The 14,201-nt window shown below is 43.0% G+C and overlaps 1 protein-coding gene across 12 annotated transcripts in view; it reads left to right on the forward strand.

Moving 5' to 3' along the window:
* The window catches only part of MAPKAP1 (MAPK associated protein 1), a 179,575-nt gene that overhangs the window by 117,474 nt on the left and 47,900 nt on the right, over positions 1 to 14,201 (forward strand). For 11 of the 12 annotated variants that reach the window (XM_084898376.1, XM_084898377.1, XM_084898378.1 and 8 more), the window contains one exon: positions 6,390 to 6,497. The exons of the other annotated variant lie outside the window; for it this stretch is intronic. In XM_084898376.1, the coding sequence (XP_084754502.1) occupies positions 6,390 to 6,497 (108 nt within the window). The remainder of the gene's footprint in view (positions 1 to 6,389; positions 6,498 to 14,201) is intronic. 12 annotated transcript variants of the gene reach the window in all.

Here is a 14,201-nt window from a genome sequence, read left to right on the forward strand (position 1 = left end):
ACCATCTGTCTTTTGGATCTCTGCTGCCGTGGTTGGTTCTGTGGGTTCAGACATTTCCTCGCCACTTTTAGACTAGGTTTGTAGGTCCGGGGAGACTGGGGAGCTTGAGGAACCCTGGCTGCTGAACCAGTCTCTAGGCTCACATGCTGGCTGTGGCTTAAAGGCAGGCTGGTTTAAACAGACATGCCCCCTCTCCCACCACACACGCCCGCCTTGGACACTTTGATGCCAGCATTCTCTCCACCGTGTCTCTTCCCTTAATGGGGCTGTTAGTCTTTGTGACTTTGGACCAGGGATCTGCCCGCATCACAGTGGCTCCTGTTCCAGTCTATACTTCCAATAATACCAGTAGCAGCCGTCATTGAGCTCTTCGCTAAGGGAGTCAAGGATTGTCTCAACCTCACAGGCACCTTCTGAGGGAAGTTCTGTTATCCTTGTTTTACAGATGAGAAAGCACACAGGAGAGGAGTGACTTTCCCAGAATGCATTGTTGCCCCCTGAGAGGGTACAGATAGCAGTTTTCTGCTCCAAACCCAGCCTTGCCTCTTACTTGCTCACACTTAACCTTCTTCTGGCTACTTGCAGGTTAAAGCAGCTCTAAGCTGGCGAATGGAAAGTAGTTGATATGAAGGTGGTCAACCATTGACTTTATCATTTGTCTTCAAAAATTGCAGGAGCTGGAAATTACATCAAGGAAAATAGAAAATAAAAATCCAGAGGGTGAATGACACAGAAACATGCACCGTGTCATCATTCAGGCCACACGTTTAGAGCTGAACTTCCTAATGGGCAAAGGAGAAAGGGACACGGTGTCAGTTAGTTACAGGATTTATGTTCAACTGTCTGAAAATACAGATGAGCCCGGCCAGTGTGGCTCAGAGGTTGAGCCTCGACCCAGGAACCAAGAGGCCACTGGTTCGATTCCTGGCCAGGGCATATGTGCGAGGTGCAGTCTCCATCTTAGTTAGGGGCATGCAGGAGGCAGCCAATCAATGATGTTTCTCTCTTCTCGATGTTTCTGTCTCTCCCTCTCTCCCTTTCTCTCTCTAAAATATCAATAAAAACATTTTAAAAATAAATAAAATAAAAATAAAGGAGAGCAAACCCATTGCTCCAAGGAGGTACAGAGCTCCCTGCTGCTGAGGTCTGAAGGAAGTTTCTCCTGTGGATCTTTAGAAACAAGGCACAGAACGATAGGGGCGAGGGTGTGCCTTCTCCCCAGGCTTCTCCACTTGTTTCCCAGTGGACTTGAACTCTCAGCTGGCTCTCAGCTCTCAAGGTATTGCATACTGACGCCTTTTCTGCTTCAGTCGAGGATTAAAGAGACCGAGAAAACTGGACTAGCATGTATGCATCCCCCACCCAGCAGATACTACAGATTTCCTTTGAAATTTATGCGCTGAGATGTTTGCCAAAACCCTGCACTTGGCACCCTCCCAAAGCGCCCGGAGCAGTGTTTTGTCCTGGCCCATTTGGTGGCATGGCATTGCTGCAATGAATGCGTCACTGCCGCGCCCGCCAGAGCGGCTTGTCACCGCGGAGGAACGGCTTCCCGGAACTCCCTTTTGTCCCCGCCGCCCGGTGAAGCGGAGGGCTCGCGGCTCCGCGCGCAGCTGTGACATTTTAAAACCTCTTTCCAAAGGGTGGCTGTTGCCTTGAGAACTATGTCCTGTTCGGCGTGAAAGAGCCTTTTATATTTTATGTAATCATTTCTCTGGCAGAAGTATGTTAAAAGAAACTGACCTCACAGCTTGTCTTTTTCCAACGGTTTTGGCTGCTGGCTTTTCTTTCCTCCCATGTCAGCTGCCTAAAAATTAAACAAGCGTTTTATAGAAACTACAGTTGGATTTGTCCTAATCTTGTTGTCATAAGTCTGGGTTGTCATAATCTTGATTATAATCAGCAGGCATTTATTAAGTGCTTGTTATGAACAAGGCACTCTGGTTCCTATGTAATAGCGAGTGTAGGCCTGGCGAGCTCTGGGTATGAATCCTCGTCCCACCACTTTCTGTGAGACGTCGCTCGAGTTATCTTAAGACTCTGTGAGTCACGGAACAGAACTCGTACTCTTTAATCCTAGGGTGACAGTCAATGAAATGATCTGCCTAGGACTTGGCACAAAGTAGGCCCTGATATGTTATGTTACGTGATCTTAGTATTGTTCCAGTCTGATGATGATGAGTGATGATAGCTGACACTTAAATAGCACTACTAAAGCACCAGACCCTGTTCTAACTGCTTTACAGCTATTAACTCATTGAATCCTCCCAGGCCTCTCAGGTGGGACTCAGCCAGGGCCAGACCAAGGCAATCTGGCCCCAAGTCCATGCCCTTCATCACGCTATATTGCTTCTCATCTCTACCCTGCCTTTACACAACATGGCCTGATGTTGTCAATCTGAATTCTTCAGGGGGAAATGTGTAAAATAGTCTTTCTGTGTGAGATAAGTTGCCCACTGTTTGGGCAAGAGTTAGGAGAGAAGTGGATCTTTGGAACAGGGAGTTGTCCATTTGGGTTCAGATCTCAAGTCTCTCCCACAGTTTAACCATCAACCTTCCCCGCAGTCAAGACCCATAAGTTGTTTGCTAAGTTCAAAAGTAGGCTTCCAAATTGTTCGTTAGCTTTTGTGGAAGAGCAGAGTACCCAAAGCAGATGACAAAGTTTTAGTTACTAACAAGACTGGGCGCCCACAGGGATATTTTTAAGGACAGGCGGGAGGTAGCCTTCCTGGTTGGATGGAAAGATAAGGCTATTCTGTCCTCACAGGACCAGGGAAACAGCATGGGATATTTAGTATGTATGGGTTTCATTAAAATAAATTATTTCAGATCATTTTCATTTTAAATTCATAGAAACCAGAAGTTAAGTGATTCAGAACCCAAATGAATCCACAAATCTATAAAAATCTATACTTATGCTATAAACTATGGCCTCTTTATAATTGGCCAGTAATTTATAGTTTTCAAGAGAAAGAAAGGTTCAAAACACATAGGCTTTATAGTCCAAGATCCTTGGCTTTCATTTTTCTGTTTCTACTTCCGACCTTTGTGATCTTGGGCAAGTTATATCATCCTGCCATCCTTCAGGGACCCAGTCTGACAAAGGGGGATAATATTATAATATCTACTTCTCAGAGTTGCTGTGAGGATTCAGTAAGCTAACATACATAGAGTGCTTGGCATATCATGGTCATTCTGCAAATGAGAGTCATCATCATACTAAGCTTCAAGTGGAAAGTTCTAAAGCACTTTCCAGAAACAAACTAGTTCAGTAGAAATATCTGCAACACCCAAGAAACAAGAAAATAAATGTTGAATGATGGCATTTATGGCTTTGAGAGTGGTGCAGGCACTTGTGTTTAGGGATACAAGACCCTTCTTAGTACTCCCTACCTACCCAGGTTTCCCTCATCCATGTTTCCCAGGCAGCTGCAGGGCCTGGAAGGAAAAGTGTACAAAGGAAACCAGCCTGACCTCCACCCTAATGCAGCTACGTGTTGGCTCCCAGCGATCAGGAAAGGGGTGGCTTACTTTAATCCAGCTGTCAGGTAGACAGCTTGAGAAGCCCAACGCCCTGTACACTGCCCTCCAAGTCACAGTAAGCATGCTAGGTTGCAGGGTTTTTGAAGATTAAAATATAGATCTACATAAACAGTTAATGTCTAATTTGGATTAAACTTTGCATATGAAAGACCCATTGCAGATGTCATGATGTGTGATAATTATAGTATCCTCAGAAAAATGGCATAGTAAGAAATCAGAGGGCTTGTAAGTATATATGATGTTTAATGAATTATAAAAGTAGCCTTTATTTAGTATAGGAAATGTGAAAAATACAGAATAATACAGAGAAAGAAAAGCACTCATTTTCCCATTATGACCACTACTCACGTTTTGGAAATAACCTTTCAGTATATTTCCCCCTGTGACTTTACATATATTTTTTCATAATTGCAATCCTTCTGCACATATTGTTATAATTCCGTTTTCATAAAATGACATATTATAAACATTAACATATATAAAAGCCTAAGCAACCATTCAACTGTTTGACCATTCAACCGATAGCTATGATGCACACTGACCACCAGGGGGCAGATGCTCTGACCAGTAAGTTAGTTTGCTGCTGGAGTCTGGCCGATCAGGACTGAGCAAGACGAGCCGGACATGCCCTGGTAGATCCCAGGAAAACCATGCCCAGCTGGACTTGAAGAAAACCTCGCTGGTGAGAGATTCCCACGCCCCCTCTCCTTTCCCTCCCTAACAGCCACCGCTCACAGCTGGGGCATCCTCACCCCTGAAGCTGGAGAGCTGCTTTCTAAGACCCTGGCCTGTTATATGAGCCCTCATCCCCAATAACTCGCCGCAATACTGTGTGCGAGGCACTGACATCCACTTCTGTGAATTTACAGTGATATCTGGGTACAAAGTTTAGCTGTAATAAATCATTATTTCATGATAGGGAACAACCGAGATGTAATAAAATACTGTGAAATACCTGGTTAAACAAAATATTGTGAAGTACCATGATGATATTAATGGTAATGCTGCAAAAATATTTAATCTTATAAAACACCAGAGGAATCTCTCACCAGCGAGGTTTTCGTCAAGTCCAGCTGGGCATGGTTTTCCTGGGATTATTTCCACCAGCGAATGTGAAGCTGCAGCGACCAGCAGCCAGTGTGCCTGGTGATTGACAGCCGTTATCACAGGCAGGAGACAGGTAGCAGATGCCATGAATTACCTGAACTTCCACACCTTTATTTAATCTTTTTGAAACTAAATTGAACTATGTGTAAGGTGGCAATGGGTACATTCTTGACCTAATATAGTGTACGAGCGTTTATAAGAATGGTGTAGACTTCTGAGCGTGTACTTGCCTAAATACATAGTTATGTGTGTTTTGAGCATTGTTTTCTTTATAAAGGTCTAAAAGCTGTAAGTTTTGTTTAAAAAAAATGAATGTATGTAAGAACTCTGAGAACTGGCAGAGTGCTGATGAAATTAAGTTAGGGAACAGTTCAATGTACCGGGAAACTACATGCTGCAGGTGAGCATAGAATATGGGAGAGGAGAATGGCTGAGAGGAGTGAGGTGCATCGCTTGAGAAAGGAGGAATACTGGCTAAGAGACAACAGCTGAAGAGCAGCCTAAAAATATGTGATCTGCCTGGGGGGCCTCCGCTGCTCCCCTCCTGTCCCTCCCCTCTCCTGTCTGACCGAACACGCCTTCCATGGCCCAGACAGTGAGGTGTCTTACGCCTCCTGTCTTTTCAATGCCCATCAGCAACAGGGAGCGGTCTTCTGACTCTGATCATTGGCCCCGTTAGGTGATATCTGAGAAGAACAAGATTGTCATTTGGCTTCACAAAGACTTCCATCAGTAAATGTATAAAACGCCCCAGCGTTTCATTAAAATCTGCCAGAACCCCCCGTGCAACAGGCATGGCTAGGATTCTAGATTTCCAGAATTATTAAACCTTTATCTTTGTGTTCTCACAAATGTCTCAGCAAAAAAACATGAATCAGCATCCATTGTCCTTCTATCACGGTAACCCAGAAACCTGAATTTTGTTTTGTTTTTAAAAAAAACAAAAACCTGAATTTTGTTGTTTTTTTTAAAAAAGGAATTTGGCCGAAACCGGTTTGGCTCAGTGGGTAGAGCGTCGGTCTGCGGACTGAAGGGTCCCAGGTTCGATTCCGGTCAGGGACATGTACATTGGTTGCGGGCACATCCCCGGTATGGGGTGTGCAAGAGGCAGCTGGTCAATGTCTCTCTCTCATCGATGTTTCTAGCTCTTTATATCTCTCCCTTCCTCTCTGTAAAAAATCAATAAAATATATTTAATTAAAAAAAAGGAATTTGGAGGCTGTTACCATTTTAGAGTTCTAAACATACCTTATTTCTGCTTATAATTGCTTATTCATTCTTATTTAATGATTATGTATAAATACTTTTTGTAGGAATGAGTATTTTTTCTTACTTAGAGTACTTACTTCCTTAGGGTGCATCATCTCTATTGTTCATAGTAAGCCTTCACGGTGATAAGCACTCCTTCTTAGGAAACAGGCTCAGAAAAAGGTAGGTTAACTGCTCACATCTGAGAAACCGTGTAGCTATGTTGTGATTCCAGGTCAGACTGACTCAAAAACCATCTACCTCTCACCTGGGGGAGAACTGAGCGAAAACAGACCGGGTAATAGCACAGACAAGTGTGTGAAACCTTGTGCGAAAAATACCCAACCCTTCCCATCTTGGATAGCCAGACCCTCAAGACAGACGTCAGCGTTTTCCTAATGCTTTAACAGCTTTGTGCCAGTATGTGGTGCTTTTCCATGTTAAACTCGCTGTTTCAGACTTCCTCCCCCTCCTGCCCCTCTATCTTCCAGGCCCTCAGTACCGCCTGGAGAAGCAGAGCGAGCCCAACGTCGCCGTGGACCTGGACAGCACCCTGGAGAGCCAGAGCGTGTGGGAGTTCTGCCTGGTCCGCGAGAACAGTACGTTGGCCTCCCTGCTCCGTGCTTGCTTAGTCCGCTCAGACACGCTTACAAGTCATGTGCTGGGGGCCCTGGTCCGGTTTCCCTAGGCAGATTTCACGTCAAACTTCAGCCTTCCTGCCAAAGTATATCCCAAAATGAAATGATTGATTTCAGGCTTTTTTTTTTTTGGGGGGGGGGGGGTGTATTAAAAAGTCTGCATTCTGTTTAGCTCTCTGTGATTTATATATTTTTTATTAAACTGTATCTTCCTAAATTAGGATCCGTCCTGGAAAACATCTCAGAAATAGGAGGCCTTTTCTGAGGCGAAGGCTATTCTATGTATAAGCAACTGGCCCTGTTACCATCGCTGTTTAAACAGACATCACGGTTTAGAAAATTCTGACCATATGCGTATTTTAGCAAGGGGCAGTGTGTACCCAGACAACTTTACTGGCTAGTTTTACCAAACATTTAAGGAAAAAATTAGTCCAGTCTTATATCAGCTGTTCAAAAGAGTAGAAAAAGAGGTTACACTCTCCAATTCATTTTAAGAGGCTGTAATAATTTTCCCAAACCCTAATAAAGACCATACAAGACAAAATATTTTCAAACCAATCTTAGATAAATGCAAATACCCTAAACAAAATGGTAACAAACTGAATTCAGTATTATATTAAATCTAGAGGCCTGATGCACGAAGATTTGTGCAAGAATGGGCCTTCCTTCCCCTGGCTGCCGGCACTGCCTTTGCTCCCGCTGGAGCTGCCTTTCCGCCTTCCCACACTGCCCAGGCCCGGAGCAGCTGGGACGGTGCAGAATGCCCCGCCCCTGGCCGCTCAGCACCTGCATATGCAAATTGACCCACCGTCTTTGTTGGGATAATTTGCATACCCACTCCTGATTGGCTGGTGGGTGTTGCAAAGGTATGGCCAATTAGCATGTTACTCTTTTATTATGTAGATAATGTAACATTCCCAAATTGGTTTTATTCTAGGAGTACAAGGTTTAGTTTAGCAATAAAAAAAAAGTCCCAGTCAGTATAATTTGCCACAGTAACAGAATAAAAGGAGAACAGCCATCTCAGGAGATGTGGAATACTCTTTAATCATTATAAGTTGTGTTTACCAAGAGCTTTCATTACGAGAAAAATAACTTTGATATAATATTAAAAGGGAACACTGTCAAGGTTACAAAATAACACAGCTAGACTAATCTCAACTATGTAAAATAAAAACAAACAAACCAAAAACATAGAAGAAAAATTGGAAGGAAAATGCCAAAATATTAATAGTAGTTGTCTCTGGTTAGCAAGATTCTGGATAATTCATTTTTTATCCTCTTATACTTTCCAGAGTTTCTAAAATAAGCATGCATGACTTTCTAAGAAGAAAAAGAAAGCAAGTAATAAGGGCAAGTTCACATAGATACCAATTACATCATGAGAGTGCCTCCTAATTTCATAACCCTTTGGACTGATCACACCCAAGGAAGAATTATAACAACACATTCCTTTGTATCTTGCTTATCTGATTTTCTTACCTGATATAAATGGGTAATCCCTCCCTTCCTGTCATTTTCTTTCATTCTTTAAAGAATATCTTTCTCCCTTTCCTCCTCCTCCTCCTCCTCCTCCTCCTCCTCCTCCTCCTCCTTCTCTTCTTCTTCTCCTTCTCTCTTTCTCTCCCTCCCTCCCTCCCTCTCTCTCTCTCTCTCTCTCTCTCTCTCTCTCTCTCTCTCTCTCTTTCCCCTCACCCAAAGATATGGTGGTTTTTTAAATCTGTTTTAGAGAGAGAGGAAGGGTGAGGGGAAAACAGAGAGAGAGAGAGAGAGAGAGAGAGAGAGAGAGAGAGAGATACATCAGTGTGAGAGAAAAGAAAAACATCTATCAGTTTCCTCCCATACACACCAAGGTGGGGGATCGAACTCGAAACCTAGACACATATGTGCCTTCACTGGGAATCAAGCCCACAACCTTTTGGTCTATGACCGTGGTTGGCAAACTGTGGTCTCGAGCCACATGCGGCTCTTTGGCCCCTTGAGTGTGGCTCTTCCACAAAATACCACGGCATGGGCAAGTCTGTTTTGAAGAAATGGTGTTAGAAGAAGTTTTTAAATTTAAAAAATTTGGCTCTCTCTCTGCCGGGACCGGTTTGGCTCAATGAATAGAGAGTCGGCTTGGGGACTAAAGGGTCCCGGGTTCAATTCCAGTCAAGGGCATGTACCTTGGTTGCGGGCATATCCCCAGTAGGGGGTGTGCAAGAGGCAGCTGATCGATGACTCTCTCTCATCGATGTTTTTAACTCTCTATCTCCCTTCCTCTCTGTACAAAATCAATAAAATATATATATAAAAAATTTGGCTCTCAAAAGAAATTTCAATCATTGTACTGTTGATATTTGTCTCTGTTGACTAATGAGTTTGCCAACCACTGCCCTAAACAATATAGTATAACTATTTACATAGCATTTATATGGTATTAGGTATTATAAGTAATCTGGAGTTGATTTAAAATTTATGGCAAGGATGTGCAAAGGTTATATGCAAATGCTACACCATCTTATGTAAGTGACTTTAGCATCCACAGATTTTTGTTTCCACTGGGAGTCCTAAAGCCAATCCCACACAGTTACCAAGAAACAGCAAGAATATATACATACACATTTGTATTCCTCCCTTTTAAAAACAAATGACAGCAGACTGTTATCAGTGTTCTCCATTTTTATTTTATCAGTTTGACAAATATTGTAGAGATTATTCCCCATTAATCCGCATATTATTTCACCTCTTTTTTAGCTATTGCATAGTATTCCACAGTATACTGTGACTCCAAATTAGTCTTCGTTTCTTTGTTTTTAAGTTGAGGCCCACCTTTCTTATACGAGGAAAGAGCAGCAGTGTGGCGGATAAAGCTTTGACATCTGGGCTCTTGTTCTTACTGTACTTCTAAGCATGAGCTCAGTCTTAAGTGACTTGCATGACATCTGTGAGCTTTGGCATCCCCAAGAAATTCCAGTTTTCACACTCTGACTTAAGATCGTTGTGGTAGTGAAAGAAGACTTTACCAGCATTTACAAAGGGCACAAGGCAGTGAATGGTTTGGAATCAATAGAATACAATAGAATACTCATTCTTCCTATAGAAAAAGTTTTTGAATTTAAAAAAAATTTAAATAGCAATCTCAATCAAGAACCAAGTATTGTTTTCTAGTAGCTACCTATGAAAAAGTTAGATTGAGGTTTTAAAATTTTTTTAAAAGCAAATTTTTAAATCTCCTGTTGGTCTATTCTATCAGGACAGGTTTGCTATCCTTAAAGTGAATTTGGAAGTGGATTAAATTATGAGCATCTGTTATGCAGTATTTAAGAAAATGATATCAAAACAGACAGTTCATGTGCTGCCCCTCACACTTACCTGGTACAGTTTAACTTTTCTATCTGCCCTCATAAGGTTATTATGAAGATTCAGTGAGTTTTAATAATCATAAAGCTCTTAGAATGCTGCCTGGCTCATATAAACACTCAATAAATGTTAACTGTGATGAATAAATGGTGAAAGTACAGCATTAAAAAAGAAAGAAAGAAAAGAAAGAAAGAAAGAAAGAAAGAAAGAAAGAAAGAAAGAAAGAAAGAAAGAAAGAAAGAACAGCATATCTGTGGCTGACAACAGAGAGGTCTAGAATCGGAACTGTCAGGGCCCTGAGGTGGTGTGTGATGGGGAGAGGGAGAGAGGGTGGTGAACGCGACAAGTCTGTGAATCTGTCACAGGACCAGAGAACTTAGGAGCAGGTGCTTTCCAGCCGGTGTGCTTTCGTGTTCTAGAAGAGATGTGCACTTTGTAAGTAAAACCGTTTGATTGGGGAGTCTGCCATGGGGTGGCTGTATATAGCCCTTCCGGTTTTATTCTGAGAAGGAATGGTGCCTCACTTTTTATATCAATGACATCAAAAGATTTTTTAAAATTATTTATTCAGGCCTTCTATTGTAAAGCATTGTCCTAGACATCCTTAAAAAGGGCTCTCTTGTAATTTTCACAGCCATCCTATAAGATGTTATTCTAACTTGAGAGAGGTTGTGTCTTGCCCATAGTTAGCTTGCTGATAAATGATAGAACCAGAATTCTAAGTCAGCTGTCTGATTTTAAAGCCCACCCTGAGATTGTTGACAAAACAACCACCTTTTCAACCCTGAGGATGGTGATGACAGTTGTCTTTACACTCTATGGGGGACGAAGCTTGCAAATGAAGCTGATTCGACAAGAGTTTCTGCCTAGAGACTGAGAGTTAACATTTGTACTTGGATCTTGGCCTAAATAAGAAAATGACAAGCCAGAGTCCTAAGCTTTCCAGTTGGATTCTTGTCTGATAATCTACTACATCCTTCAGCCAACTGTCTGCTGCAAGCTGGAACCAGACCAGAAGGAAGCAGGAGTACATTATGGAGAAGATGTGATGTAGGACGACTGCCATTCTTGTCCAAACATCTGTGCGAATCCTGGCACCAAACTGAGCCTCAATTGCATTTTCTGCCAGATGTTGCCAGTGACCTTTTCTCTTACCCACTAATCATGTGTGGGTAACCCCTTCAGGTCCTTAGAAGAAAGATGCAGCATGAACCAACTTGTTCTTTCCACAGCTTTAAGAGAGACACTTGGGACTAAAATAGGCCTGAAATTCCACTGGCTTTATGGAATACCAACAAAATGTCAGACAGTGTCTTTCCTGTCTTACACTCAGTAGCCTGTCCTTACAGCAGTTCAGCATCATGCTTAAAAAGCCCAGCCTTTAGAATCAGGCAGGCCTGGGTGAACCACTGCAGCCTCTGACATTGGGCAAATCACATCCCCTCTGAGCCTGAGTTTCTGGTGTAAAAGGAGGTGGTTGAATCATTTTCACAGTTTGTGGGGGGTTTTTGAGATCTAAATAAGATGCCAGTGGTCTCCTTATAACAACCTTTTAGGCCAGGGTGGTCATCATCTATAATTTATAGAAGAAACTGATACTTAGAGGGGCAATTTGCTTACCATCACATGAATTATCATTGGGGGCCTGGGAAACCATGTCTTCTGTCCATTAGTAAGGAGCAAGGTTTCCCAGCCCCACATCAGGCACCATCCCAGGGTCCCAGAGCTGGGAAGAGAAGTCCCTGTAACTATGGGTTATAAAAACCAGCAGGGATTGTGGCTGAGGGACACAGAGGCTGCCGGACACCCAGGCACGCGAATGTGCTCAGACTCCATTCCGCTGAGCTCCAGCACCGGCTGGCTCTCAGGAACCCAGATTACATACAGGGAGGAATTGCATTACCTGGCGTTGGGTAGGAACTCAGGGGCAGCTTTCTCCCAGACAGGGCTGCTCACAGGGGTCAGTGTTCCTGTGCTTGGACCTCCCACACAAATGAAAGAAATGGAAGCAAGCAAACTACTGGATATAGACTTCAAAACCATGCTTATAAGGTTACTCAGTGATCTTCATGAGACTTTCAAGGATCACAGTGAGAATGTCAGAAACATGAAAAAAGGTCCAGTCAGAAATTACACACACACTAACTGAAATAAAGAACAATTTACAAAGTCAACAGTAGAGTAGAGGATTCTGAGAATCAAGTCAATGCTATAGAATATAAGGAAGCAGACAACACCCAATCAACAGAAAAAATAACCCCAAAATATTAAAATATAGGGTAAGGAGCCTCTGGGACAACTTCAGTACATCATTTGCATTCTGGGGGTACCAGAAGGAGATGAAAGAGAGCAACAAGATATTGAAAACCTATTTGAAGAAATAATGACAGAAAACTTCCCCTACTGCTGAAAAAAAATAAATAAACTTACAAAGTCCAGGAATCACAGAGAGTCCCAAACAAGAGGAACCCAAAGAGGACCACACCAAGATGCATCATAATTAAAATGCCCCGGATTAAAGACAAAGAGAGAATCTTAAAAGCAGCAAGAGAAAAGCAGTTACCTACAAGAGAGTACCCATACAATTGTCAGCTGATTTCTCAACAGGAAGTTTGTAGGCCAGAAGAGAGTGACAAGAAATACTCAGAGTGATGAATAGTAAGGACCTACATCCAAGATTACTCAGCGAAGATCTCATTTAGATTGAAGGTCAGATAAAGAGCTTCACAAACAAGAAAAAACTAAAGGAGTATATCACCGCCAAACCAGTATTATATGAAATGCTGAAGGGTATTATTGAATAAAAAAGAAGAAGAGATAAAAATATGAACAATAAAACGGCAACAAATAACATATCTAACAACAATCAAATTTAAAAATCAAAATAAATGAACAATAAATCTAATGAACAAAATAAACTGGTGTATAAGTCAGAATCAGAGGCATGGAAACATGGAACAGACTGGCGAATCTGAGAGGGAATTGGGGGGGGGGGGGGGAGGAGGAGTGGGAAGAGACTAACCAAAGATCTTACCTATGGACATAGACAGTGAGGTGGTGAAGGCCTGGGGTGGGGCGGGAACTGGGTGGAGGGGGGCTATGGAAGATAAAAAGGAGGGACATCTGTAATACTCTCAACAATAAAGATTTTAAAAATAAATAGTGTAGTAACAGAAAGCACATAGGTGAGTACAATACACACGCAAGTATTGGCCATTCCTAGTGTCCTTCTGTGTGCCTGAGACACAAGGCCAGCACCGTGCTCAGAAACACCACAGCTAGTCTGCTCATGTGTGTGCTGGCCTTTTCCCTCATTATTCCTGTTTTCCCTCTGGCCTCTGAGACTTCCCACAGGCCCTTTGGGCAGTGGCCAGCACGGGGGATGTGATGGAGAAGATGTGATACCCAGACAAAAGCCAGTGCTGACCTGCTACTAGAAACAAGTGTGCCCTGTCCACACCTACTTCTCCAGCAATGAGGGTCTGAATTGTGCCATGTGGGCTGAAAAATTCCACAGGAATTGCATTTTTCACTCTCTCCCTTCCTTGAAAGACCCCCCCCCCTTTTCATTTTATCATTAGGTAGTAATTAGTATTCAAGGGAAATTGGTCTTAATATATTAAAATTGGTTAAGTGCATTTAGACCTGTACCACAGCCAATGTCTTATTGGAAAATGTAATTGGGGACTCTGTGTATGTAATTAATTGAATTACAATTAAGAACTTTCATTAAGCGATACACTGGTACATTAGAGCGGTAAGGAAACATGTTTGACGAGCCACAAACCCCGAATGGGCTCTAAGTGAGGGCACGGGGATTTGTATCCCGCTGGTCGGCGCCTGGCCCCGGACTCTGCCTGCAGCCCCTGGCTAATGGTTTGGTGATGCATCGGGGACATTTCAGCCGTGACCTCCCTGCTCAGGGGAGGGTTCCTCCAGTGTGTGTGCCCTCGTCCCTGCCCCCGGAGTCAGGGGAGCGGTGCCTCCGTGTTGATGAGATGTAACAGTTCTCAGATATTTTGTCGTTGCAAACAAATATTGTATTTTGACTTGTGAATGATCAAAAGTGCCCAGGCTCCTTAGAGGACCCCATTGCTCTTCCTGCGTTTTGAACAGTAGCACAAGCATAGCAGAGGAAGAGGGAGTGATGGGGATTCTGTCATCAACCTAAATTCCAAGCAAACCTGCAGTGAATCCGTGGTGCAGACCCCGAACGGTCATCCATCATCCTCTAACGGGTGGTCGGCTTCACTCTGGGCACACATTTGTTCATTGATGGCATCCTCTTCTGGGCCGGCCCCCGTGCTGGGCGGTGGAGAGGAG

This window comes from Pipistrellus hanaki (assembly GCF_964339955.1).
Source record: "Pipistrellus hanaki genome assembly, chromosome: 11".
NCBI classification, from domain to species: domain Eukaryota; kingdom Metazoa; phylum Chordata; class Mammalia; order Chiroptera; family Vespertilionidae; genus Pipistrellus; species Pipistrellus hanaki.